We start from the raw sequence: 24,248 nt of genomic DNA, 5'->3' as shown, positions 1-24,248 counted from the left end.
CATCTGAGTGTCAGTGAGCTTTGGCAGCAAAGATATCTGAGTGTCCTTCAGGGAATACACAGAAGGAGAGCTTTATGGGGAGAGCTTTAATGAGTGGAAATTGCTGTTAGGGGGAAATGGATCTTCCCTCGGATTTGCAGCTCCCAGGGCAGGCAGGAGCCACAGCCAGCTGGGCAGTGGAGGGTGAACACAACTCCTTGCACAGAAACTGACAGGTTAGGAGAGGAATTCAGATTAGATCTGTTTTTGCTCTGCAGATTTTTCTGTGGTTTGGTAGCACTCAGGCATCCTGTGGTGTTGCTCTACACTTGCCTTTTGAGGCATGGAAGAAATATGGTGATAAAGCTCTGAACAGCCAATTGTCCCTGGCAGCCACTGGGCAACCCAACAGGGATGGCCCACCTGGATCCCACTAATTCCTTTGGATTTGTCCCAAAACAACCTTTAAACCATGAGTTTTGCAGGCCTTGGTGACTTCTCCTGTGCTGCAGCTCTGCCTGTTCCTGCAGGCAGCCATCCCCAGGGAAGGTCCTGTGGTAGGGATGCAAACAGCCAGGGTGGTGATATTTGCATGCTCATTGGGCCATAATGCAACAGGCAAATGTTCTGCAAGGGCCAGCGTGGGTAAAGAACACAATTTATAGCCTGTGACTGAAGTTAGAGAGTAAACCACACCTCTAGGGAAAGAGGAGACAAAACAAATACCTTCTGGTCAACCAAGGTGCACCCTGAGGAAACATCATTGTCTGTAGGAAACCAAACAGAGCAGCCCCTTCCCTGGCAGTTGTGGGATGGTGTTAAAAAAACCCACAGCATTTCTTTGTGTAGGCAATTTCTTTATGGTCACAGCACAAAGGGAGCTGGCTGCACACAGGAGGCCACCACAGATGGCAATTACAGACACATTTCCTAGCCAGGGAAGGGATTAGGTAAAGCCATGGAGAGCCTGGGTTTGTTTTTGTTCCTTTAATGCAACACATTAGGACAAGAAGTTCCTAAACCTTTTAAGTGTTTGGAGGGCAAGTGTTTTCCAGCAGTGTTCTACGTGCCTCTGGAAGGAAAGTTCAGGTTGCTCACAGCATCTGGCAGACCCACATGAGGAATTTTAACACTGGGGAAGTTTGGGAGGTTGGCAGAGCCACAGGCAGCTCGTCCAAGTGGGAGCAGATGTGTGGCTTTGGTGTGGCCAGGGTTCCTCACTCCCACAGCCCAACAGCTTCCCTTTGTGGGCAGCTGTTGGCCAGAAAATCTCTTCCTTCAAAGCCTCCTTTCTGCTTCTCAGCACCAGAAGCTGCTGGTGGAAACATCCAGGGCAGGATGGGCAGCTTTGCACCTGCATCTGATGATGCTGGCATGACCTGCAGATGGGCTGGTCCTGCAGCGCTGGTGCACAGCTGGCCCCTCTTCCCCAGGGGGCAATTGTGGGCTGGCAGAATTCAGGATTTGTGACTTTCAACACTGCTCTCTCTGCAAAGAGACCTGCCCCTCCTCCTGGGGGAATGGGGTTTAACCCTGGGCATCCTGGCAGGGTTTGCACAGCCTCAGCCAGGGCAGCTGAAGCATGGCAGGACACAGCATCCTGCTGTGAGATGGCTAAGGGTGGTTAAACCTCACTGGGGAGCAGGGAAATGCTACTGTCAGGTCAGGGTGGGAGATGGGATGCCAGATATTTGGGAAGAACACGAGCTCTGTGCTCTGATCTGTTCATGCTGCTGCTCTGCTCTCTCTTGACCAATATCTCTGTGAATTACCTGAAATGTAAAAAGTTCATTTCTTCACTTTTTTCCTCCTCATGTATTGATATTTCTAAAGGATCAAGGCATGTTTTTCCGGCCAGCCCTTGCTTTTGCTTAGGGAGGGGTTTGGCAGGCGCCACAGGGATTTTCCAGCACTTGGACTCTTTTCAAAGGCTTATTTTCCATTGGTGTTGTTTATCCATTTCCTTCATTTTTTGTTAAGAGCACAATTAAAGATTCCCAATATAGTTCCTAAGGCAGAGAGTTTTGTTGTTAGTTTCTATCAGTCAGGGACTTGGAGACACAACCAGAGACTGCTCAGGTTGTTTTCAGTGTAAAGCCAGGGTTGCACCAATTGTCCTCCCTTCTAGTTCCCTGATAAGATAACCCATATCTTATAACCCATAGCACAGAGGGCCATCCCCAGGTACCGTGGGCAGCTTAGGGGGGGTCAGTGCAGCAGGCAGAAATCTCAGTTCACGGTAAGGCTGATGGTTGCAATTGCTGCTATGGGTCGATCTTCCCAAGCAACATGAAAGAAAATAACATTTATGATGCAATTATACAATAATTTCAATTTATATTTGACCTAACTCTACCACATCTAAAAGATTTCACCCACTGGGGTGCACTTGAGTGCTAAAAAAAGGGGGGAAGGATGTCCCATTGTTTTGGTGGATCTGGTTTTACCTTAAATCATGTTTGTTTTATGTGTTTATTTTGCAGATTCTCGAAACAAAACAACCAGCAGTCCCCAAGATTGAATCCCCAGAGGGATATTACGAGGAGGCTGAGCCCTATGACATCTCTGTAAATGGTATATCCCAGCTAACCCCTGGGAGGGGGTTTGTGTGGGAGATGGAGGACTTGAGATTTATGAGAATCAGTAAATGAAAACACAGATATTTCCTACAGCTTTTAGGACAAATTTGTTTTCTGCTGCTCATCACACTTGATATTACAGACCTAATGCTAGCTGGAAAGCAAAGACTTCTGAATTGTTCCAATTTTTAACTTTACTATAGAGTTAGTAATATGTTTGGGTCAATATATTGTCAGTGTAAAATGTTAGAAACCGTTGTGGGTCCTCTTTGTCTTGGTGGTTTTCTGGCAGATAGGCTGCAGTCAAACGCAAGTTTCTATTCAGGACCAAGTGGTGAAGCTGTGGTGGCTTGCATTCGTGTCCTAGTGCTCTAATTGTCCCCTTGGGGCTCAAAATCCATGGCTCTGCTGCTCTGTTAGGAGTGATAACCATTTTTATAATTGGCTCTTTATTCAGCTCTGTCTCTTGGGGCAGTTTAGCCATCTATAAACTTGATTAGAGAGCCACACTTGGTGTGAGGGGAGAGCGTGTGGGTTCCATGCACACACCCTCATTGCCTGGGACAGCACCCCAGCCATGTCCTGGAGCAGGGCCACCCTTGCCTGTCCCCTGTTGCCCCTCTGGGAGGAGCTGCTGCATGCTGAGCTCCCACATTCTCACTTTTTGCACTGTGTTCCTGCATCCTTTTGTTGGACGCCCTTCACTGAGATTGCCTTCCTGTGATCTGATAGCAGAGCTGATCTTGTCATCGCTTTCTAATCCATTTAAGCCCACATGAGACAGATCCTATCACCCTCTGCAGGAGCAGATCTCTGCTCATCAGCCTTGGCTGCAGCACAGTGTGTGGCATGGGCACAGCTGAGTGGCAAGAGTCAGGGCAAGCAAAGGGGGTTAAGGGTGACAGATTTGGATCTAAAGCCTTGGCTGTTGGATCTGTTAATCTGAAATTAACACCTTATACAATGTTTCTAGCTCTGCTTTGCTAAAGCCAGTGAATGGAATCCACACCCTATAACTCATAAACCAGCCTCGTGGTTTATTTGAAAATTTGAGTTATTGACATCAAAGTGATCCAGTCTGCCTGTAAGCACTCACACCTTCCTGAACAACCAGAAAATCAGAAACTGCCTCTCACAATATGCAGGGGAAAAAATGAGAAATGAGGTGAGCACAGGAAGGACATGGACCTGCTAGAGTGGATCCAGGGGAGGGCCACCAAAATTGCCAGAGAGAAGGAACACCTCTCCTGTGAGGAAAAGCTGAGAGAGTTGTGGTTGTTCAGTCTGGAGAGGAGAAGTCTCTGGAGACAAGAGCTGATAAGGGAGCTGATAAGAAACATGGGGACAAACTTTTTAATAGGTCACATAGTGATAGACAGCAGAATAGTGGAGGCTCACAGCCCACCTTAAAACTAACAAACTTCAACCTTTTTGTTGAAATTGAGCCACCCTGCAACCAGAAATTGAAGAATTATGATGTCCAATGCACAGCAGACAGAACCAAGCAGTAAAGTGCCTGCTGGGTTGAAGAGTCATGGAAAACACATTGGATGTATTGGATGGCACATGGGGTGGCTCTCTGAAGTTTGGGTGAGCTTTGAGTCATCCAGGGCAGGGGCCTTCTATGCAAATAATTCATATTCAGGCACAAATCCAGTTTGACAGATAGTACAGGATAATAAAACTTTAGTGAAAAGTAGCATAAACTTAAATATTGCCTGATATTCCCAGCTTCATTTGGGAGAAGCTGGATCCCCTCCAGCCCCAGTGTGAACTACTGGGCTTTGAAGCTCCAAGTGAGTGAGCAGGAAGATGAGATGGTGCCCAGCTCAGATGGGAAGAGGTTCAGGCTCATTGAGGCCAGGGTGAAAGGAGCTGTTCAGTGCAGAGGCGAGGCCCCCAGCACTGCCCTGTGTTTGCTGGAAGGCTCTGGGTCCTGTGGCTGAGGTGAGGGCTGTGATGCCCTGAGAGTGAAGCCCTGCTGCAGCTGGGGCAGCCCAGGGTGCTGCAGCCTCATCCCCATGCCTGCAATGTAAGATAAAGGAGATTTCTTTCCCCTCTGCTGCACATGGGGAAAGTGGATAAATTGTTAAGAGCCATGGCATAAAAAGGCACATGCTGGATTAGCTGGAGTGCAGCCATGGATGGATCCATCTGCTGGGATATCCAGCTTGTGTTATCCAGGCAGCTCCAGAACTCGCCCTCAGATCAGAGACTTGGCTGGCAGGAATGATCAGTGCACACCCAGCTCCCACCTCTTCTTTTCCTTGGTAACCTGCTGCTCTGAGATGCAAATACACCCACCACCCACCGAAATCTAGGTCAGTCAGATGCCCAAGGAAATGAGAGATGAGAGCTCTGCAAAAAGAGAAAAGCACAAATGATGGGAGCACTGTCCAAGGGAGGCAGCTCTGGGAGGCTCTCTGTGGCACCAGCAGGCTCTGTGCTTTCCTGAGCACTGCCACAGCTGCAGGTGGGGACAGGAGCCTGTGAAAGCAGCAGAGATGAGGCAGAGGATGCCAGTGATTCCCCAGCACTGAGGAGTGTGGTGCCTTTGCATCCTGTGGCTGCTCAGGCGCTGCAGACCCCACCACGTCCCTTCTACACAAACCTCCTGGTGTGCTACAGGGTCTGCTTTGTGTGAGGGGGAAGGAAGGAAGCATCCTGAGAATCTCTGTGCTCTTTGGCAACTTCACCTTGGAGGTGGTTCCTGGGGGCTGAGCCAGCAGGAGGAGCAGGGAGAGGTGTGGAGCAGCAGGTACATGGCAGGAGAGGCTGTGGGGGCTCAGGAGAAGGTGAAGTGTGTATGCTGTGAAGAGGGGAACTGAGCAGTGATGCTGGTGCCCTGCTTTGCCTCAAGAGATCAGGCTGCAGCATGAAGGCAATCCTGCAGGTCCCTGCCCTTGGTTTCAACAAGCACAAGCTCCGCATCCCATCCCATCCCATCCCATCCCATCCCATCCCATCCCATCCCATCCCATCCCATCCCATCCCATCCCATCCCATCCCATCCCATCCCATCCCATCCCATCCCATCCCTCCCCCTGCCCCACTCTGTGCCCTATCAGCTGTCAGTGGTATTTGTACCTGTCCCACACAGTGGTGCTCACTGCTAGCAGTTGATCTGTGACCTTGGTGTGACTGCTGTTGCTCAAGGGCAGTGTGGACATGCCTGGATTTGCCCTGGCCAAAGATGCCAAAGCCTGGCCCCAGTAATCCCCGAGCCCTCTATGCCTTTTCCCACAAGCTGGATAGGGAGAGGTGGCAGTCCAGGAAGCTGCTGCTGGTCTTCCATAGAATCATAGAATGGCCTGGGTTGGAAGGGACTTTAAAAACCATCTTGTTCCATCCCCCCTGCCATGTACAGGAGCACCTTTCACAGGACCAGGCTGCTCAGAGCTCCAGCCAGCCTTGCCTTGAGCACTTCCAGGGCTGGGGCATCCACAGCCCCTCTGAGCAAGCTGTGCCAGCTCCTCATCATGTTTGCAGTCAAGAATTTTTTCCTGAACTCCAAGCTAGACCTAGATTCTCTGTTTGGATCCATTTACCCTTGTCCTGTTGCTGTAAGCTCTTGTGAGAAGTCCCTCTGTGGTACTTTCTGTCAGTGTTACAGCGTGAGCCTTGGAAGACACCCATGTGTCCCCAAACAAATGGGCGTAGTGAAGTCAGACCAAAATAGGAACACGACTAAAATAAGTGGGTGCACTGCCAAGAAAGGACATCAAAGCAAGCCTCCAGATGGGCTGAGGAGATAGAGCTGCACCATCAGAGGTGGGACTGTGAGACACTGCAGCAAACCGGGGGTGGATTAATTAAAACCAAGCAAGCGGGCGACTCCGCTGGGTCTCGGGGTCCATCTTTCATCAGCAGCACTCCCACCCTCCGCTGGGGATGCTCTGCCTTTCATTTTCCAGCTCCAGCAGAGGCTGCTGCTTCCCTTCCCTCTTGGGCTGAAATGTGTTAAAGCCTTATCAGCAGCCTTTGCATAATTGGAGGGTGCGATAAGGAGTGAAACCGGGAGAGGAGCAGCCCCGTGGCTGCCAACTGAGCAATCATTGTTCTGGCTGAAACAGCTCATCAGCCCTGGCTGCTCTTAATTACGATGACGAGGATTCTGTTTTAAAGGGAATTGCCTTGTTTGAGGGGATGGGTTGAAAACGCTGTCCCTTTATGAAATCTCAGCGTGCAGGGATGGGACAGCCTCACTGGCCAAGGGGATTGGTGCCCTTGTTCTCTGCATTTGCTTATCTGTGGCTTTCTCTCTTTGTCTCCCTTTCTCTTTCTTTTTGACTGTGCAGGTCTTTTTGGTAGGCTTGCTGCGGCTGGACCCAGGCCAGGGTTGCAGGTTACTGAGGGCGTTATTTATGCCACAATAACTATGGGTATGGCATGCTTTCCAAACCTGAAGTGCCTTTTTTAAACAACAACAACAAAACCAACCCAAAAATACCCCCCAAAAGCTCAGTTTTAGGAAAGATTATCAGGTATCTCCCCCTGGATTTGCCTGTTACATGCATGGAGGATAACCACCTCTCACTGTTTTGCACAATGCATTATTTTTGGTGGCTTTCCCTGTGCTCAGGATGACAATGAAGAGAACTTCCCTAGCCTTTATTCCCCTTTATTCTGGTTCTGTCACTGGTGTGGAGCTGATAATGTGTGGTAACGCTGGTGGTATGGACAAGTAGCTGTTTGGTGAAGGATTGAAGGTGCTCCACTTAGGCAGAGTGGGAGTATAAGATGCTCTGAGCTTACTGCATCATGGCATTGATTTAGCTCCCTGGGAGCTCATGGGAAGACCCACAGGAAAGCAGAGGTGGCTTTAGATAAAGGCATCCAGGATTGTGACTGCCACTGGTGCCTGAGCTGAACGATTTGGGACTGAGTGAGCCTTAGTAGTGACCACAGGGTTGTCACAAGCCACCAGGCAAGGCTTGTCCCCATTTGCCAGGTGCACAGCCTGCTAAATGCCTTTCCTTCATGAGGCTGTAGCAGTGTCACCAGGGCAGCAGCTCTTCAAGCAGGGAAGAGCTCATCTCATGAGGAACCACACTTGGGGTTGTGGTTGATGCATAGAAGAGCATCCAGGGCTTCTCAGGAGTAAGGTGGCAGCCTGAGACCTGCTCCTTAGGTGGGGGCACCAGAGACTTCCAAAAGAGGCCAGAGAACCCATGTGGAAAAGGAGGGAATTTTGGAAGATGAGGTTCCCTTAGGCATCCTTGCAGCTGCCTATGGAAGGGTCCTGTAGCAGTGCAGAGGTTCAGCTCCTTGGTGTTTGAGGGTGAGAAACACCTGCACTGTTACTCCATCTGAATTTCTGCCTGAGGACAAGGTCTGCATAGTGGGAATGCACTAAGGTTTCCCATAAAAGTTTTCCCATAAAAGATGGACAGTTTGATACATTGAGGGCATGGAGATGTGCTTCATTAAGAGACTTTGAAAGGGAGTATTTCCTTTTTAAAAAGTTTGTTTAATTGGTGAAGTTTTGATTACTTGAGGGAGGTTGTAGCTTTGTTACTGCATCTCAGTTCCTTTTATTTAAAGAACAAATAAACCCAACTGAAACGTTCTTCAGTGAAGCTCCTTTTGCCTTTTTCTTTCTCTTTTCTTGCTGCTTTTCTTCTTTTCATTTGCACCAATCTGATACTGTTATTTTTATGTAGATAGTAAGATTTGGTGAGAATCCAAATTAGATTAAATTCCAGTGAGAGAAACTTAACAGTATTCCTCCATGCTGTTTGGTAGGAACAGAATGCCAAACCCTACACAAATGGTGCCCCAATCTCACCATATTGCTCTGTGAGCTTATATTGTGGCTTAGAGCTCTAAATGCCAGCAGAGCATTGCAAATCCCCCTGCAATTAAGGAGAACATTTTCAGTGTTTTTGATGAGCCTGGTACCAGTGATCAGCTGAAAACTCCAAAATTCTGCAGTGCTTTAGAGCTGAGTATTGAAAATTGCAACTCATCCCAGTAACATAGCAATCCATTTAAGAATAGACGTAAAAAATGTTGTTACTTCTCCTCACATTTGCCACTTATGACTAATTTTTGGTGCTACAACAGTGTGTTACTTCAAAGCTCCTTACTGTCCCTTAAAAGCTGAGTAGAGAGAGAGGGACCTGTTAGACCAGGGGGAAAACGAATGATATCTGAAATACAATAGATCATTGCTTGCTGCATGGCCTTGCAAATACCATTTTTACTTCTGGCATTTAGAGGACAAGGGCTGGTTGTAGCTTGCTGTTGTTGCCTTAAAAATTGTGTGTGTTTGGCTTGAAGTGGAATGTAGTAAAAGCATCTTTGGGGGGAAAGCAGCAAACATCAGGAAATGTCTAAGGGAATGTTCTCAGATTTGTGGTCAACCAAGAAGTGTCTTTTGAGTGTTTGCTAACAGAGGCTATTAGGCACAAAATACTGCAATGAGATTCATATTGGGCTAAAAAGAAAAAAGGATCTGTGAGGGTAATTTCCTTATTAATTATCATCTTGTAGGAGAGCCTCAAAAGACACATCCCTGCACTGGAAGCTTGTGCATGTGTGAGCATGGCTGAGGGAAGCATTTGACTCAGAGTTATTCTAAAAATGGATTTAATGACAGAGCTTTGCTTTTGTTGTAGAAGACGGTGAAGCTGTTAGTAGTTCCTACGAATCTTATGATGAGGAAGAGAGCAGCAAAGGCAAGTCAGCAACCCATCAGTGGCCATCCCCAGAGGCCACCATCGAGCTGATGAAGGATGCTCGCATCTGTGCCTTCCTGTGGAGAAAGAAGTGGCTGGGACAGTGGGCAAAGCAGCTGTGTGTTATCAAGGACACCAGGCTGCTGGTGAGCAGATCCTCTCCTCTCTGTCTAAAACAATCTGGTTTTATGAGCTCAGGAAGGCAGTGACACCTCAGACCATGTTAAATGAGCTGGCAAAAAACAAAGTACCCCTAGAAGCTTCAAAACCATGTCCTGGAGATTTGGGGATCTTGTTCCTTTTTCAGAAGGAACGTGGGCATGGGATTGCTGAAGGGGGCACATTTGTGACCAAAATCACAATGCCCCAAAATGTCTAGGGATACTTTTCAGGCAAACTTTTTGAGGTGGTTGAGCAGAAGGGGTTCTTACCACGGAGGCTAACCACATACTTGATCCTGTGTCAGTAGAAGGTATTTCAGACCATGTGTGCATGCAGCCAGGTGTATGTGTACCTGCACATCAGGGATCTCCTGGGTGCAGTCTCTGCAGACCTGTTAGAACTGTAGGACTTTGCTGTGTTCAGTGCAGTCAATGCACGTGGCTGCATGACTTCATGCATCACTTGTGGGGCTGATTCCTGCCAGGGAGCAGGAAGGCTCCTCCTCTGCCTCTCACCCACTCCTGTCTCCCTTCCCCAGTGCTACAAGAGCTCCAAGGACCACAACCCCCAGCTGGACGTGAATTTGCTGGGCTGCACAGTCATTCACAAGGAAAAGCAAGTGAGGAAGAAGGAGCACAAGCTGAAGATCATCCCCACGAACGCTGATGTCATCGTGCTGGGGCTGCAGAGCAAGGACCAGGCAGAGCAGTGGCTCAGGGTCAGTGACACCTCCAGGATTTGTCCCACTGGTGCTCCCATGCTTTGCTGGGAGAGCAGATCTTATCTCAGCCCTGTCCTTGCATGCTCTGGCTCCCTTCCTCGCTGCAAGCCTTTATACAAATATACCACTTCATTTTCATGTCCTGGGACAGATTCTTCCTGCACTCCCTGTTGCCTTCAGTGTGCTGGAGGCCGTGTGGGGCCCTCCCAGCCCAGCTGCTGTTGTGGGGGCAATGTCTGGGCTGAGGGCAGGGGTAGATGTAGCCCTTCCCATGGGACAGCAGCAGGAGGAGGAGCCTCCTGGAGCCCAGGAGGGGCTGTGAGACGCCAGGGCTGGCAGCCTCTCCCAGTGACTTGGATCCAGCAATTGCTGCTGGATGCCTGATGCAGCTCCAGGACAGTCCCCAGGGTCACAGGGACAGCAAACCATGGCTCTCCCAGGCTGATGTGGTTTTGCCTGTCCTAACTGGGGGGGATGAATTGATCCTGTTACTGCAGCTCTCTCACAGCCTTTGGCTTCCCCTTCTGCACAGGTAATCCAAGAGACCAGTGGTCTGCTCTGTGAAGGAGGCAGTGAAGGAAACCAGTACATCCCAGACTCGCAGCGTCTCAGCTACCCAAAGGTACCTCTTGTCTCCACAGACAGAACTGGCACTTGGGCTTTCAGCCCTGTTCCTTCAATAGATAGTAGTGTAGGTGCCTTAATTTTAGCTAAGCGAAGACTGACATGAGTGTAACCAGACCCCTGTGCTGCTGAAAAGGAGCATTCTTGGAACTATCTTAATTTTCCTTTGCATCTTAATTTTGTTGCCATATCTTCCCTCCCAGACTAACTCAGCACTTGTCTTCTCACTGTCTAGGGCAGTAGCTGCTATCTCCTCCAGTGGGATAGTTGTGTTCTCCAAGAGCTTTGGGAGGGACACAGACCCTTGGATGCCAGGGCTTGGGCCATCTCTAGTCCAGGTTTAGGTGACACTCCCCTTGGAGCAGCTTGTTCCAAAACTGTGGGAGGACAAAGAGACTTTCCTAAGTCTCTGGTGGGCACCCAAATTGACCTGTTTGGGCACCTGGCTGGTTCCTCTGCCCATGCCCCCTGTAGGGACTGTCACCAGCCAGGCTGCAGGGTGCCATAGGATGGCACCAGTGGTGTCACTGTGTCTCCTCAGAGGTGAGCCCAGCTGGGTGGGGCATGTTCAGGAGCAATGGGAAGGGCACAGTGTGAGTGAGCTGGCTGGGGATGGCCAGGTGAAAGCATCTGCTACAGAAAGAGTGGAAACTCATAACATGGGAGAAGGGGAAAAAGGTCCTTGTAGCACATTCTGTCTGGAAGAATGGGTCACGTGCATCTGTGGAACCTGTGCCTGGTGCTTGTTGACAGGTGGAGGTGTCTGAGAGATACTCTGCAGCCTCCGAGAGCGGGAGCAGCACCGACGGCCACACGGAGACAGCTGAGGCAAAAGATGGTAAAACCTTGCCTGGGAATGACAGGAACAATGGGCCCTTACCCTTCTGTGGCTCCTGCCACTGCCACCTCAAACAGACCTGGTTAAAGCTGTGTGTGCATTCATTGCCTGGGAATTTGATATTCTTGCCAGGATTACCTGTTGGTTTCACAGTCACACACTGACTGATGTGCTCAGTAGGAGAATGTTGAAGAGGTTCTTTGGACATAAACTTTCCCCGTCCCACCTTGTGTCCTTGTTTTTAGAGAGGAAAAGACTTGAATGCAGTAAATGTTAATGGGTAATGGTTCTTACATTGTTTGTGGTGTAGGAGAGTGAAGGGAGGTTGGTAACTGCCCAGCAAGAGCTGTGCAAACACCTCCCAGTGCTCCTGCAGTGACTGACCTTTGGCCAGAGCCACCCCACACGTAAAGCAACACAGATTGGCATCTTCCACAAATCCCTAACTGATCTTACTGGTGCCATCCTCCTCCTGAACTCCCTGGGCTTTGGACTTTTCCAGCCTGTCCCTGAGTCACAGGTTTGCTCTCTGCAAGGGATGTGTGTGAGGTGGGACAGCAGGCTGGGAGCTGGGAAAGCCACACATGTGTCTTTTTCATTTCTGGTAGTTAAGAAGAAGGGCACAACTGGCCTGAAACTGAGCAACCTGATGAACCTCGGGAGGAAGAAGTCCAGCTCCCTGGATAGCCCAGAGAGATCCCTGGAGACTTCAAGTGAGTGACAGTAGGAGTCCCTCTGCAGGGATTTGCCTCAGGACAGGATGAGCACCGGGCATCATCCTCCCCAAAAGGGCCTGTGCCAGGTGGTCCTGCCAGTAAATCCATGCAGATTGTGGTGATGTGGCTCTCAGGGTGACCCAAGTGGAAGGGTGGGTAATACCAGACATGCACACACGGGGCATTTGTGCTGCCCAGGGTGTGGGAGCCTGCAGGGAGAGTTGTGAGGATCAGCTTTATTTACCACCTGGGACCAACTTTGTCCAACCAGCTGCAGCCACCTTGCAGCTCCAAAGGTATCCTGAATTTCAAGGGTATCATTTTCAAGATTTTTACCCTTTTCACCCTGGTTTGTGTGCCTAGGACAGCTTGTCTTTGTGCTTTTTCTCTTTATTGGTGCCTGTGACTTTGTGTTGTGTGGTGATCTCATAATTTACCCCTTAGACATCCCCAGGCTGTCACACAAATTAATATGGATTAAATGGAAAATGTGTTTAATGAGCTGTGATTGCTTGCAGGTTACCTGAATGTGCTGGTGAACAGCCAGTGGAAGTCACGGTGGTGTCAGATAAAAGATGGGCACCTTCATTTCTACCAGGACAGGAACAGAAGCAAGCTGGCTCAGCAGCCCCTGAGTTTGGCAGGCTGTGAGATCATCCCAGAGCCGAGCCCTGACCATCTCTACTCCTTCCGCATCCTGCACAACGGGGAGGAGAGGGTTGTTTTGGAGGTAGGGTGTCTATCTCTGAGGAAGCTCTGCTCAAAATCACCAGCTTGGGTACCTTAGGAGGTCTAAATGCCAGTGAGTTCCTCCAGAGGAACGTCAGTCCAACGAAACAGAACCTGAGGAGCAGGACTTTGGCTGATCTGCCTGTGGTCACCTAGAATGTGTCCCACCTCCCTGGTAATCCAGGCTGTGTGTGATGCTGGCACCTCTCAGCCTTCATCTTAGGCACTTATCTTAGGGGGGGACATGGGGTCCTCTGGAGATTCCCATCTCTCCCCCCACTGCAGGATAACCTTGGATAAGTAAGTTCTGTGTAGATTGCAGATGGTTAATGTTAGATGAGAACAATGCTACTTTAGGGATTTAAAGCTGTGGTTAGGAGGAATAGAGAATTTCATATTTTGACAGCAGAGCCCCAAGGCCATGGGGCACACATCCCAAGTAAGCCTATCACAGATCTGCCCCTGAAAGTGCAAGTGAATTCATCTCCATCTGTTACTTTCCTTTGCCTGCATCCAGGACTGTTTATCTCTAATCTTGCTTCTCTCTGACGACAGCATGGTTATAGTAGGAGGTGGACAATGTGAGCAATTTCCTGTATTTTTCCAGTGGGTGGAATATTTATAGCTAAACAACTGACTTTGAGGGCATACCATGAAATTGGAAGATGTTTTTGTTTAGTTTCTGATTCAGGGTCTGTCTGTATCTAAAAAATTTTGCCCAATTACAGATGTGAAGAAGAGATGCTGGGAAAATTTACATTTTGTGAATGGAAGAATCTGTATTTTGTTGGGATGTCAGACTCAATGTCAGACTCAATCTACGGACTGGCTGGCTGGCAGGCTTCCCAGGGACTGAAGTCTCTGCTAAATAAAACAGACTGAAAGCTTAAAATATACTTTCCAGTTTGGAAAGTGTATATATATATTCACTTGCCCTGAATTTTACTTTGTGGTTACTGCTCTGACTCCTCAAATCAGTGCAAAAAAGTGGCTGCATCATCCAACTTCTCCTTGCTTTAAGTGCAGTCCCCTGCATTGGGAGGTGCATGTGGCTGTGTGCTAGAGCTGACTTCATGGCACAGAGTTTAACTCTTCATGTGGCAAAGTGTCAGACTGCTCACTGCAGCTGGGAGTTGGGTCCTGGCCATGTTAAAGCAATGGACTTTGGTGTTCTAAACTCTTCCCTTCTCCTCTGCAAAGAACCGTGGAAGGGGTTTGTGCTCTGGGACCTCGTAGGCTCAGAGGTCTTCTTGCCTCTGTTTTGGCAGTCCCATTGCTGCACTCTGCTGGTGCAAAATAAAACCCGCAGGCTTTCCTCAACCAAAGCTGCTCCCTGCCAACATCTCCAGCCTCAGAGATTTCTCTCACTCTTGTGGAGAGCTGAGTTGATCACCACTGAAAGGCAAATGCAGACTGACTAGAAATTTTAGCAAGGAGCAGAGCAAAGAGCTGCATTTATGTAGCTGCCAAATTTTTGAATCAGTTCATACATAGAGCTGTACTTTTAAGGCAGCCTTTAAGAGCCTACTTTTAAGTTTTATTATAAATACCCAGGGGATTGCCAGCATGCTTCCCTACCCGACCTAAGCCAGCATCAGCCCTGTGAGTGCATAGAAACCACTGCTGCAGCCTGTCCTGTCTGTCTGATCACCCTGCAGGCAAAGTCCTCAGAGGAGATGGGCCACTGGCTGGGCCTCCTCTTGTCGGAGTCAGGCTCGAAAACAGACCCGGAGGAATTCACCTACGATTACGTGGATGCTGACAGGGTTTCCTGCATTGTGAGCGCTGCCAAGAATTCCTTCTTGTATGTCACTGGTAATGGGTTGGGGCTGGGAGAGGGAAAGCAAGCCAGAGCAGAGGCTCTCCACTTGTGGGAGGTTGGCTGCCATGGAAATAGGTGGTGAATTCACAGCTGCAGCTCAGCCACTTTCTTTTGGGACAGGAGAGCATTTCCTGAGCTGCAGCTTGCCGTGGGGCATGTGCCTGAGTGGCTGTTGCAAAAGCAGGCTGGGCTCTCAGCCACCCATCCATCACTGGGGCAGGGTGACTGTGCTGTGTGGTGGTGCTCACAGGGGTCTTAGGATGAGGGAAGAGACAAGGATCTGACTCATGTTTCAGAAGGCTTGATTTATTATTTTATGATATATATTATATTAAAACGATCCTAAAAGAATAGAAGAAAGGATTTCATCAGAAGGCTAGCTAAGAATAGAAGAAGAATGATAACAAAGGCTGAGACAGTCTGGACAGCTGGACTGCGATTGGCCATTAATTAGAAACAACCACATGAGACCAATCACAGACCCACCTGTTGCATTCCACAGCAGCAGATAACCATTGTTTACATTTTGTTTCTGAGGCCTCTCAGCCTCTCAGGAGGAAAAATCCTAAGGAAAGGATTTCTCATAAAATGTGTCTGTGGCAATGCTGCTGTGGCTGAGAGCTGGGGAGAAAGAGAGAGCCCAGGGCAAGTACAGCCCCACTCTGGTGGATGCTGCTTACCAGGCAGCAGCAGCAGTGACCCCACTGCTCTGTATGGCTCTGCCTTCTCCTCTCCTGCATCTGGCTGCCTGGCCTTGCCCAGACCTCAGCAGTGGTGTTCTCAGGTGTCTCAAAATGCAGCACTGCAGAGCCATGCAGCAAATCCAGTCGCCCTGATGGGATGTCCTGTTCACAGGCTCATGCAGAGGAAATACTCTGAGCCCAATGCCTACATTGACAACCTGCCCAAGGGCAGGGTGCAGCAGGACGAGCTCTACGACGACGTGGATCTGCCAGACCTGCCTGTGGTAAGAGAGCTGCCCTGCTGCAGGAAGCTCTGGGGGCACCACGGCAAACAGCCCATGGGGAGTCTCCAGCAGTGCAAGGGGGGGGGATCCCCAGCCCCTGGGGAGATCCTGGCCTTTTCAATGGAGCAGAAGCAAGGATGGAGAGGAGTTGCTAAGGAATGGGAGAGGGGTTTCCAGAAAGGGGCTGTAGGGATCGATCCTCAGGCAGCTGGGAAAAAATTCCACAGTTTTCATCAGCAAACAGCATGGATTATTTGGTGATAGTGGGATTTTTGGAGATTAGCCTTTCAAAAACTCCTTTTTGTGCCTGTAAGAGCAAGTCCTGTGTGAAAGGACAAGAACAATGGGTCATGCTGGGAATGGGACTGTCACCTCAGGAAAGGCAAAGACTGGATGTACAACAGTATGATATCCTTGCATGGGGCTGTTGCTGCTATCAGAGAGACCTATTGAAGGAAAACAGGAGGGGCCTTTCCTTCAGTACTTCAAAAAGGCCTCTGTGGAATAACTCAGAGACTGGCATTTTAGTTCCTCTAAGATTTTTGGAAAATGTTCCAGATTGCCTGAGATAGTGCTGCTCTGCAGTGAGATGTTTCCTGTACTTCTAGTTTCAGCAGATGGTTTCTTTTGCAGGAAGAAGTACCCAAGAGTGAGAGCAAACTGGAAGGGGATCAAGACAGGGTGTATCTGGATCTCACCCCAGTGAAGTCCTTACTGCACTGTGCTGGCAAGATGTCATGCCAGTCTTCCCCCCTCGGGTCACCATCCCTAGAAAGGGCTGCCAAGGCTGCCCCGGAGAGCACAGCTGAGACAGCCCCCATAGCTAAGGAAGCTGAGCCCTGTGCTAAGGCAGCAGAGACCACGGAGCAGGTACTGTCCAAACCATGATACCAGGCCAGGCTTAATCACTGAGCCACTTCCCTACACCTCATCATCCCAATTCCCTTCTCCTTCCCAGAAACACCCAGAGAAGCCAGAGCCCGAGGAGGCTGTGCCACGGGTGCCTGCTGCCAAAATGCAGAGCCAGCAGCAGAGCAATGTAGCCCCTGAGGTGCCAGCGGGGCCAGTTCCAGTGGGCAGTCCCCAGCTGGTGCCTGCACACCGGCCCAAGATGCCACTGCCAGGTGGGTGTGCTGCTCAGGTGGCCCAAAAGGCCTCTGCCAGGTGGGTGTGCTGCTCAGGTGGCCCAAGGTGCCACTGCCAGGTGGGTGTGCTGCTCAGGTGGCCCAAGGTGCCACTGCCAGGTGGGTGTGCTGCTCAGGTGGCCCAAGGGTGTTTAAAGAGAGGTGGTGCCCTGAGATTGAACTTGCCTCTGCTCTCCAGCAGTCTGTGTGCTGTGGTTAGTGGCTTTTCAGACCTTCCATTGTTTTCTTTTCAAGCATCTGGAAAGGTTTTCTTCCTCCTCCTTTTTTGCCCCTGACTGAGCTTGTTGTTGGTGGGCTGTGTTTCCAGCAGGAGCAGTGGAGACCAAGCTGGGCAAGAACAGGACAGAGGCAGAGGTGAGACGGTTCACGGAGGAGAAGGAGAGGCTGGAGAAGGAGAAGGATGAGATCCGAGCTCAGCTCACCCAGCTGCGCAAGGAGAGGCGGGAGCTGAAGGAAATGCTTGGTGGCAGCACAGGTAGGGCAGGGCAAGGTGGGATATGTGGAATTGAGCCAAGCTGGGGCTCTGGAGAAAGAGGGAGCAATAAACCTGGCCCTTCTGGGACCAGAAGAGATGGGGGGAACCTGGTGCTTTAAGCCAAACCACATAACCCAGATTGCGCTAGAGCAGGAGCCACATCCCTCTTGGGATAAAACCCAAGGAAAATGTACAGGATGTGCCCTGATCCCTGCTCCCCTCAGGAGCTCCCCAGGTTCCCAGCAGGCACCAAGATTCCTCTTCCTACAGACAAGAGTTTGGAGCAGAGGCTGAAGGAGATAGATGAAGAATGCAAAAGAAAGGAAAGCCAGAGAGTGGACCTGGAGCTGAGCCTGGTGGAGGTGAAGGAGAACCTGAAGAAGGCAGAGTCTGGCCCGGTGACATTGGGTACAGCAGTGGACACCACACACCTGGAGAACACAACCCCACGGGTATGTGGGGCACCCCTGGGATGGACAGCAGCTTTCTGGCAGCTAGGCAGCCACACAGTCTCAGCCTGCTTAAAAATGTAATAATTAATAATAGCATCATTATTATGTGTAATATGCAATCTTGTATGAATGTATAGTTAATATGTCTGTATTGACTATTATATATAATATACATTATGTAATAATAATCTAATGAGGTAACAGCAGTAATGGGGAAGTGAAAGGTGGATGGAGCTCAGGAGAGTGATTGTATTTTCCTGTGGGACTTTGAGCAGCACCCTCCAGAGCCATGCAAGTCTGGACTCAGCTCCTTCTGCATTTGGCTGAGCTAAGGGATGGTTTTGCAGGAGATTCAGGCATCTAATTTCCTTCTTGGGAACTTGTTTTGCATGAATTGGAGATCTCCAGCACCTGCACCCTGCTCTGTATCTCTAGTTCTAGAGTCCTCAAAACCCAAACACATCACAAACTCCCCTGATGTTTTTTTGAAATTGACCTGTCACTGAACAAATGCACCTCCGTGCAAATGGGATGACACTGTGACTAGGAGATGGTGGGAAAAGGCAACAATCTCTCCCAGTAGTCTGTATTCATAACCATTTCTCTGATTTTTATTGTAGGTTCAGGCCAAAAGTGCCAGTCCAGCAAACAGCGCAGAGAACTCACCAGTCAACTCAGCCACGGCTTTAAAAAACCGGCCCTTATCTGTTATGGTCACGGGGAAGGGAACAGTCCTACAGAAAGCTAAGGTGAGTTACAGCTGGAAAACCCATCTGGGACAGCCTCTGTCTTTCCTTTCTGTCAGTGGAGCAAACTGGCTGTGGTGGGATGGGATTGTGGGGGAGTCCCATGTCTGGGAAACACCCCTGACCAACACAATTCAGACATGTCAGCCTGATTTTCCTCCAGTCTTTTCACCTGTGTTTGCCTTGCCTACAATTTAAATGAATAAATACATGCATTGTTTGTAACTTAAATATATCCCTGACCCACCCTGCAGCCAAAACCACTTGGGGACCAGACAGTCATGTTGATCCCATGCACATTATGGTTGCCTGCTTTGCATTTTGACTAATTTGCCTTTCTTCCTTGGCAGGAATGGGAGAAAAAGGGAGCTAGTTAGAAGCACGTTGTTCAGAGATGGACTAAAGACTCGAATTGCCCACGCTTGGCCCAGGGGATTCAACCATCTGTCAGTGGAGGTTGGGTGTTCAGCACCACCACACACCAAGTGCCTCCTCCACGTGGTGCCCACAGCTCCGACGCAGCACTGGAGTCACAGCTGCTGACCAGAGTTACCCCACATGAACCTGCTCTTTCCAGACAAATCCCAACCATGTAGCTAAAACAATAACAGCCAGTGGCAATCCTTCCATCAAAGTCCTAACCCAGCTGATGTAAACAAGAATGTTACTGTACATAGGGGGTGTTTTGTGTATTTCTACTCTGAAGGTTTATCATTGAGTTATTAAGGTTTCTGTATTAGTGACTGTAGTGGATTCAGAAGGAACCTCTGCTCTTCCTCAGCCTGGTGAGTTTGTACCTGTCCTTATAAGGTTGTCAATCTGTCTTGCTGCCAGTCATCACTCAGCTACATTTCATCCAGCCTTCAATCAAGGGCTATCCCACATGTGAGCAATTCTTCAAATATGAATGAGAAGCACACAGCAGCCTGTCCAGGGCATTTTTTAATCAGTGTCCTGATGCATTCCAGCATCTCCTACCAGCTGCAGGTTTGCTAGAATATTGAGCTGCTCACCTTCTCGTGCTGTAAGCTGTGTTACAGACTGGCAGCGAAAAGAGCTCTGAGCAAAGGAGATCTGCCAGGCAGATTCAGGTTAGCTTTCCTGAGGATCTTAATTCACCTGAGGAGTTTGGTCTTAAAAGAGAAAAAAAAAGTAAAAAAAAAATAAAATAAAATAAAAAAGTAATATTTGAGGGCTTGCTCAGCTGTTTCATGGGAAAGCTAGATCCTTCAGGGGTCCCCTTTCCCAGAAGAGGGGAGGTAAAACAGCGCCCATGCTGCTGCCCCAGCTGTGGTGGTGTCTGATCCTCAGAGAGCTGCAGCTGAAGCCATCCCTCTGTCCCTGTGTCCCTCCCCACTGCAGTAAGGCTGCACTGCCAGGGCTCTGCTGGACCTCTTGGTGCTGTCACCCTCATTTCCTGATCATTAATACAGCCTTTGGGCCCTGGCAGTATGGCCTACAAAGCCCATCCCTCTCTACCTTAGCCAAGCTTTCTAATGAAAGTGGTTGGAGATTTGGAACTGCTAAACTTAGAGATATTGAAATTTGAAGGGTGGCAGTGGGTTGGCAGAAATCTATGCACTCCTCCCCTCCCTGTAACCTGCTGGCATGTGTGATGGCCTGGAGACTCCTCATCCTGTCTCCTCTGATGACCCTTCAGAGCCCAGGCTCAGGAACTGGGTTGATAGATGGGGCCGGAGCTGTTTTAACCCTACAAAGTTAAAGCAGCACCAGCTCCCAGAGTGGATCATCCATGGGGTCCTGTGGCTACACCAAAGCCAAGGTAAAGGCAGACAGGAAAAATGCTGTACCTTCCTCACCCTGGAAAATATTTGACAGGCCTGAGAGCACCTCTAAAAGGCTGTTCTGTCTTCACACAAAGGCCAAACAGCCAGTGGGAGCACAAGGCTCTGATACCCGGGGCTGGTGCTGTCACTGGGGTGAGTGAGAATGTCCTGACAGGTTCTGGGCTTGCTTGCCCCCACCACAGAGCCAGGGTGCAAAAAAACCCTTGGTCAGGGTATCCTGGAAGCAGGAAAGGTGACTGTGCTCCCATTTTTTTTACTCTTTAGTTCCCACTGTGGTGCAGATGGAGGAGGTGCTAATGGCAGGCCTCTGGAGCCTCAGCTGGCAGGTTGGGCCCTGTGCACATAGGAAAAAATCATGCAAATAAACTGCTGATTCTGGTTCAGGATCCTGGGGATTTCCTTCTCCAGAGCACCAGAAGGCCGCAGACTCCATGAAGCTTTTGTTTTGGCCCATGAAGAGCTGGCAAGAGCCCCTCTCTGTACCCTGAATATCCGTGTAGCACTGTGCCCTCAGCGTACTCCCTGTGCCATCCTCCACGAGTTGTCCAGACATTTCACTGAGACAGCCATGGGCAGAAGCAGCTCTGCTTCCCCCTCACAGCCCAGTCAGCCTCAGTGCTCCTGCTGGGATGTCTCCATGAGGGAATGGTAAACATGGGCAAGTCCTGAAGGACACTCATTTTCCTCAAACAAGAAATGTTAAACAATGTCTCTGTGTCCCCATTGTTTTCCTAACTCAAGGCATTTCCTTTGTTGTAACTGTGACCTATAAAGTGGCTCTTTAGAGGGTTTTATAATAAAATGTTGAGTATATTATGGTACCAGTGGTTTTCTCAGTAATGGGCCTTGTCCCTGCTCTATTTTCCAATAGATTTCAAGTACATCAAATCCCAAATACCATTAGTTACTACAAATCCTTAGCTATGCAGTGAACTGTACACTACAACTGCAGTGAACTATAGCTTAAATAGTAGTGATTGCACCATCAAGAAAAACAATTTTCAGAGATCTAACCCACTGAAAAACAGCAGTAAACCTGACAATTTACATGAAGACACATAACAGATTCCTACCCAGACAAATTACATGAAGACACATAACAGATTCCTGCCTGTATCTGTGTAGCAGTCCTCTTGCCCAGAACCAGCAGGGAAAATCTTCCATTACCTTCCTCTGGCCACTAGATAGCAACTGTGTGCAGCTTACTGCCTGCTGCAGTCTGAGGGAAAGCCGGGATGGGCTTCAGCTGGGAAGGAAAGAAAAGTTATTGAAGAAAACAGTTGAGGCCTTTACAGAATGGACATCACAACAGGCACATCTGTGAAATATCTCCTGGTGGCTCCACTCCCACAGACAGCTTGGGGAGGCACTGTAGGTACAGCACAAATTCCTGGGCCAGGTCACACTCCCTGGCCTCTCTGAGCTGACCCCTTGAAACAAACCTGCCAGTGAGCTCCTTGATGTCCTGTCAGCCTCCGAGCCCAGGAATCCCCAAATAACTCCATTTGGGGGCTGGTTTTGTGCACTGAATGGACAGCAGCAGGAGCTGCTTTTGTCCTTGCCCAGCATCGCTGCCCCATTGCCTTTGGCTGCTTTAGAACACCCTGTATCAGCTCCAGCTGGTAAAGTTACTGCTTTGTTAATCATCACAGAAGTGCCACCAGCAGAATTCCATATTCTTCTGGAGGGAAATTTCCTGCTACAAACCATTTTCCTTAGCAAGTTTCTCATTTAAATATCTCCACATTTCTTGCTTTGGATACACAGAACCCCACAAAAGCTCCTGGATGTTCTTGACTAGCACACCAAGGCTGCTAGTGGGCATGTTGATTTCCCAGTAAGAGAGAAGTAAAGTGACAGATTTTGAAGGAAAGAAAAAAAAATCCTCATTTCAGTGGAGGAGTTGGCCTGAATGTTTATGTAAGATGCCTCAGGTATGAATCAAATTAATTTACTCCTGCTGCAGAGTGAGATTGCAGGGGGTTTGAAGGTGAAGAAGCCAGCTGGCTTTACAGGGAGCATCAGCAGAGCTCTTGCAGGCTGGCCTTGGCTTTTGGCCTTTTGCATTTTGGTATGCAGGGAGAAAGGCACAGTGGGATCAACCCCCAGCTTCCTTGCTGCAGCATTTACAGGACAGCTGCCATCCTACCTTTACTCACCACAAACAGGCATGGTATGGCTCGATGAGGGAATATAAGACTAAAGAGGGTGAAAATCATGGCACTTACCTAAATCCCCTTTTTAAAGGAGAAACAGGCTCTCTCCTGGAGCCAGCATGGCCCAGGAACAGCCCAAGCTCACCCACCAGTCCTCCAGAGAGTAATTCAGAGCTCCATTAGCAAGAGCAGCCCAGACACTCATGACAAGCTGGCACAGACAGCATCCTCTGAGCTCCTGTGAGGCCAGACAGGATTAGTGCTGGCTTGCAGGGACCCCACCTCCCCAGTGCCTGTGCCAGCCTCAAATATTGACCCAGCCTTAAGAGAATGAGCTCCCCTCAGGTATAGGCTCATTAAATATTTCTGATTGAATCAGGGCAAGTCTGAGAGTGAATTTAATAAGAGATCATATGAAAGACCCAAGCCACTTACCTACTTACACTTCTTGAATTAAAATTTACCAAGAAAAGGGCCTAGAGGCTAGCCAGGAAGATCAAGTCACATTTTTAAGAAGAAAGCAGCTCCAAAAACTGCTCAGCAGTGTCCTGCTTGCCTGTGGAAACAGCAGATCTCTCCAAGACCATCCCATACATCATAATTATAAGGCTGTTTTTTCCCATCTCCTCTCAGTGTCCCATGACTTTCTGACCTTGCAAAGTGTTTTGCCTCATACAGAAGTAGAGCTAGTGGGTGCTGCTGCTGCCAGGGAATGTCTGAGCGTCCATTTAAGGCCTCAGCAATGACTTGCTTTCAGAAGGAATATGAGGAGGAAGGTCGTATATAGATGCCTGAGGGTTGCGTATAGATCCCCCTGAAATATAGCAATTTCAATGGGGACCAATAGAGGAATCTTTGGTGCATGTCCCTGCCCTTGATAGCATGCCATGCCTTTTGATGGCTATGACTTAGGGTTTTTTCATTTTTTTTAAGTATTCATGCCATGTCCCTCATATCTCCCCCTCCAAGTTTCCTCTTCCTCCTTCATTTTTCCACTGCTTCTGCAACATGTGAGCTTAGTTTTGGCATGTTTTGGTACTTTGCAACACAGTTCATTTAATCACAGCCTCTTTTTTGAAGGCATTAAAACTCCCGATTTTTGCGATTTTTTCAATTGCATTTCATTTGACCCTATCTCCTTTCCAGAGTGTTTGTAATCCTTTCTTTTCGGATTTGCAAGATTCCTTTTCCATTCCTAATAGGAAATTACATGTTTGGGGACTCCTGGGGCTCTAAGACCTCATCCAGGTGTACTCGGAGCCCAAAAACTGGGTTTAGAAACCAGCTTTCCTGAGCCAACAAAATGATTGGAAACTCATGAAATCCTAGGTTTCATGAGTTTCCAATCTGTAACATCATCTCTAGTTGACAAGAGATGCACAGAGTTAGATCAATCCTTTCCAGCATTAGATTCTGCAATCTGTGCTTCCTGAATCACACAGGGATCTTTGTGTACCTATGGTGCTTAAAGCCAGCAGGATGGCAAAAATTGCAGGGTTTCCCTAGGTCAGGACACAGGCAAGCCTGCTTTGTTCCTTGTGCAGCCCACAGTATACCTAACAAAGTATAATTAAATAATTATATATTTATATATATATATATATATATATATATATATAAAAAAAACTAAATCCTGGTATATAATATTA

The 24,248-nt window shown here is 48.8% G+C and overlaps 1 protein-coding gene across 7 annotated transcripts in view; it reads left to right on the top strand.

Annotated features, from left to right (window-relative positions):
- Window positions 1–21,264, top strand: part of AFAP1L2 (actin filament associated protein 1 like 2) — a 66,473-nt gene extending 45,209 nt beyond the window's left edge. The window contains exons 5-20 of one of the 7 annotated variants that reach the window (XM_074545265.1): window positions 2,463–2,553; window positions 6,857–6,940; window positions 9,179–9,384; window positions 9,939–10,118; window positions 10,654–10,743; window positions 11,499–11,583; window positions 12,192–12,296; window positions 12,818–13,029; window positions 14,687–14,832; window positions 15,706–15,817; window positions 16,451–16,687; window positions 16,776–16,941; window positions 17,273–17,437; window positions 17,708–17,889; window positions 18,510–18,638; window positions 18,986–21,264. In XM_074545265.1, the coding sequence (XP_074401366.1) occupies window positions 2,463–2,553; window positions 6,857–6,940; window positions 9,179–9,384; window positions 9,939–10,118; window positions 10,654–10,743; window positions 11,499–11,583; window positions 12,192–12,296; window positions 12,818–13,029; window positions 14,687–14,832; window positions 15,706–15,817; window positions 16,451–16,687; window positions 16,776–16,941; window positions 17,273–17,437; window positions 17,708–17,889; window positions 18,510–18,638; window positions 18,986–19,012 (2,217 nt within the window). In that variant the 3' untranslated portion in view covers window positions 19,013–21,264. Of the gene's footprint in view, window positions 1–2,462; window positions 2,554–6,856; window positions 6,941–9,178; window positions 9,385–9,938; window positions 10,119–10,653; window positions 10,744–11,498; window positions 11,584–12,191; window positions 12,297–12,817; window positions 13,030–14,686; window positions 14,833–15,705; window positions 15,818–16,450; window positions 16,688–16,775; window positions 17,049–17,088; window positions 17,232–17,269; window positions 17,438–17,707; window positions 17,890–18,509; window positions 18,639–18,985 lie in introns of those variants that run through there. The other 6 variants (XM_026799692.2, XM_014275727.3, XM_026799693.2 and 3 more) reach the window with 6 other exon arrangements.
- Window positions 21,265–24,248: the final 2,984 nt, after the last annotated feature.

This window comes from Zonotrichia albicollis, chromosome 7 (assembly GCF_047830755.1).
Source record: "Zonotrichia albicollis isolate bZonAlb1 chromosome 7, bZonAlb1.hap1, whole genome shotgun sequence".
Classification (NCBI taxonomy): domain Eukaryota; kingdom Metazoa; phylum Chordata; class Aves; order Passeriformes; family Passerellidae; genus Zonotrichia; species Zonotrichia albicollis.
The sequence above is the reverse complement of the archived record's forward strand: the minus strand, read 5'-3'. Positions and strand labels throughout refer to the sequence as shown.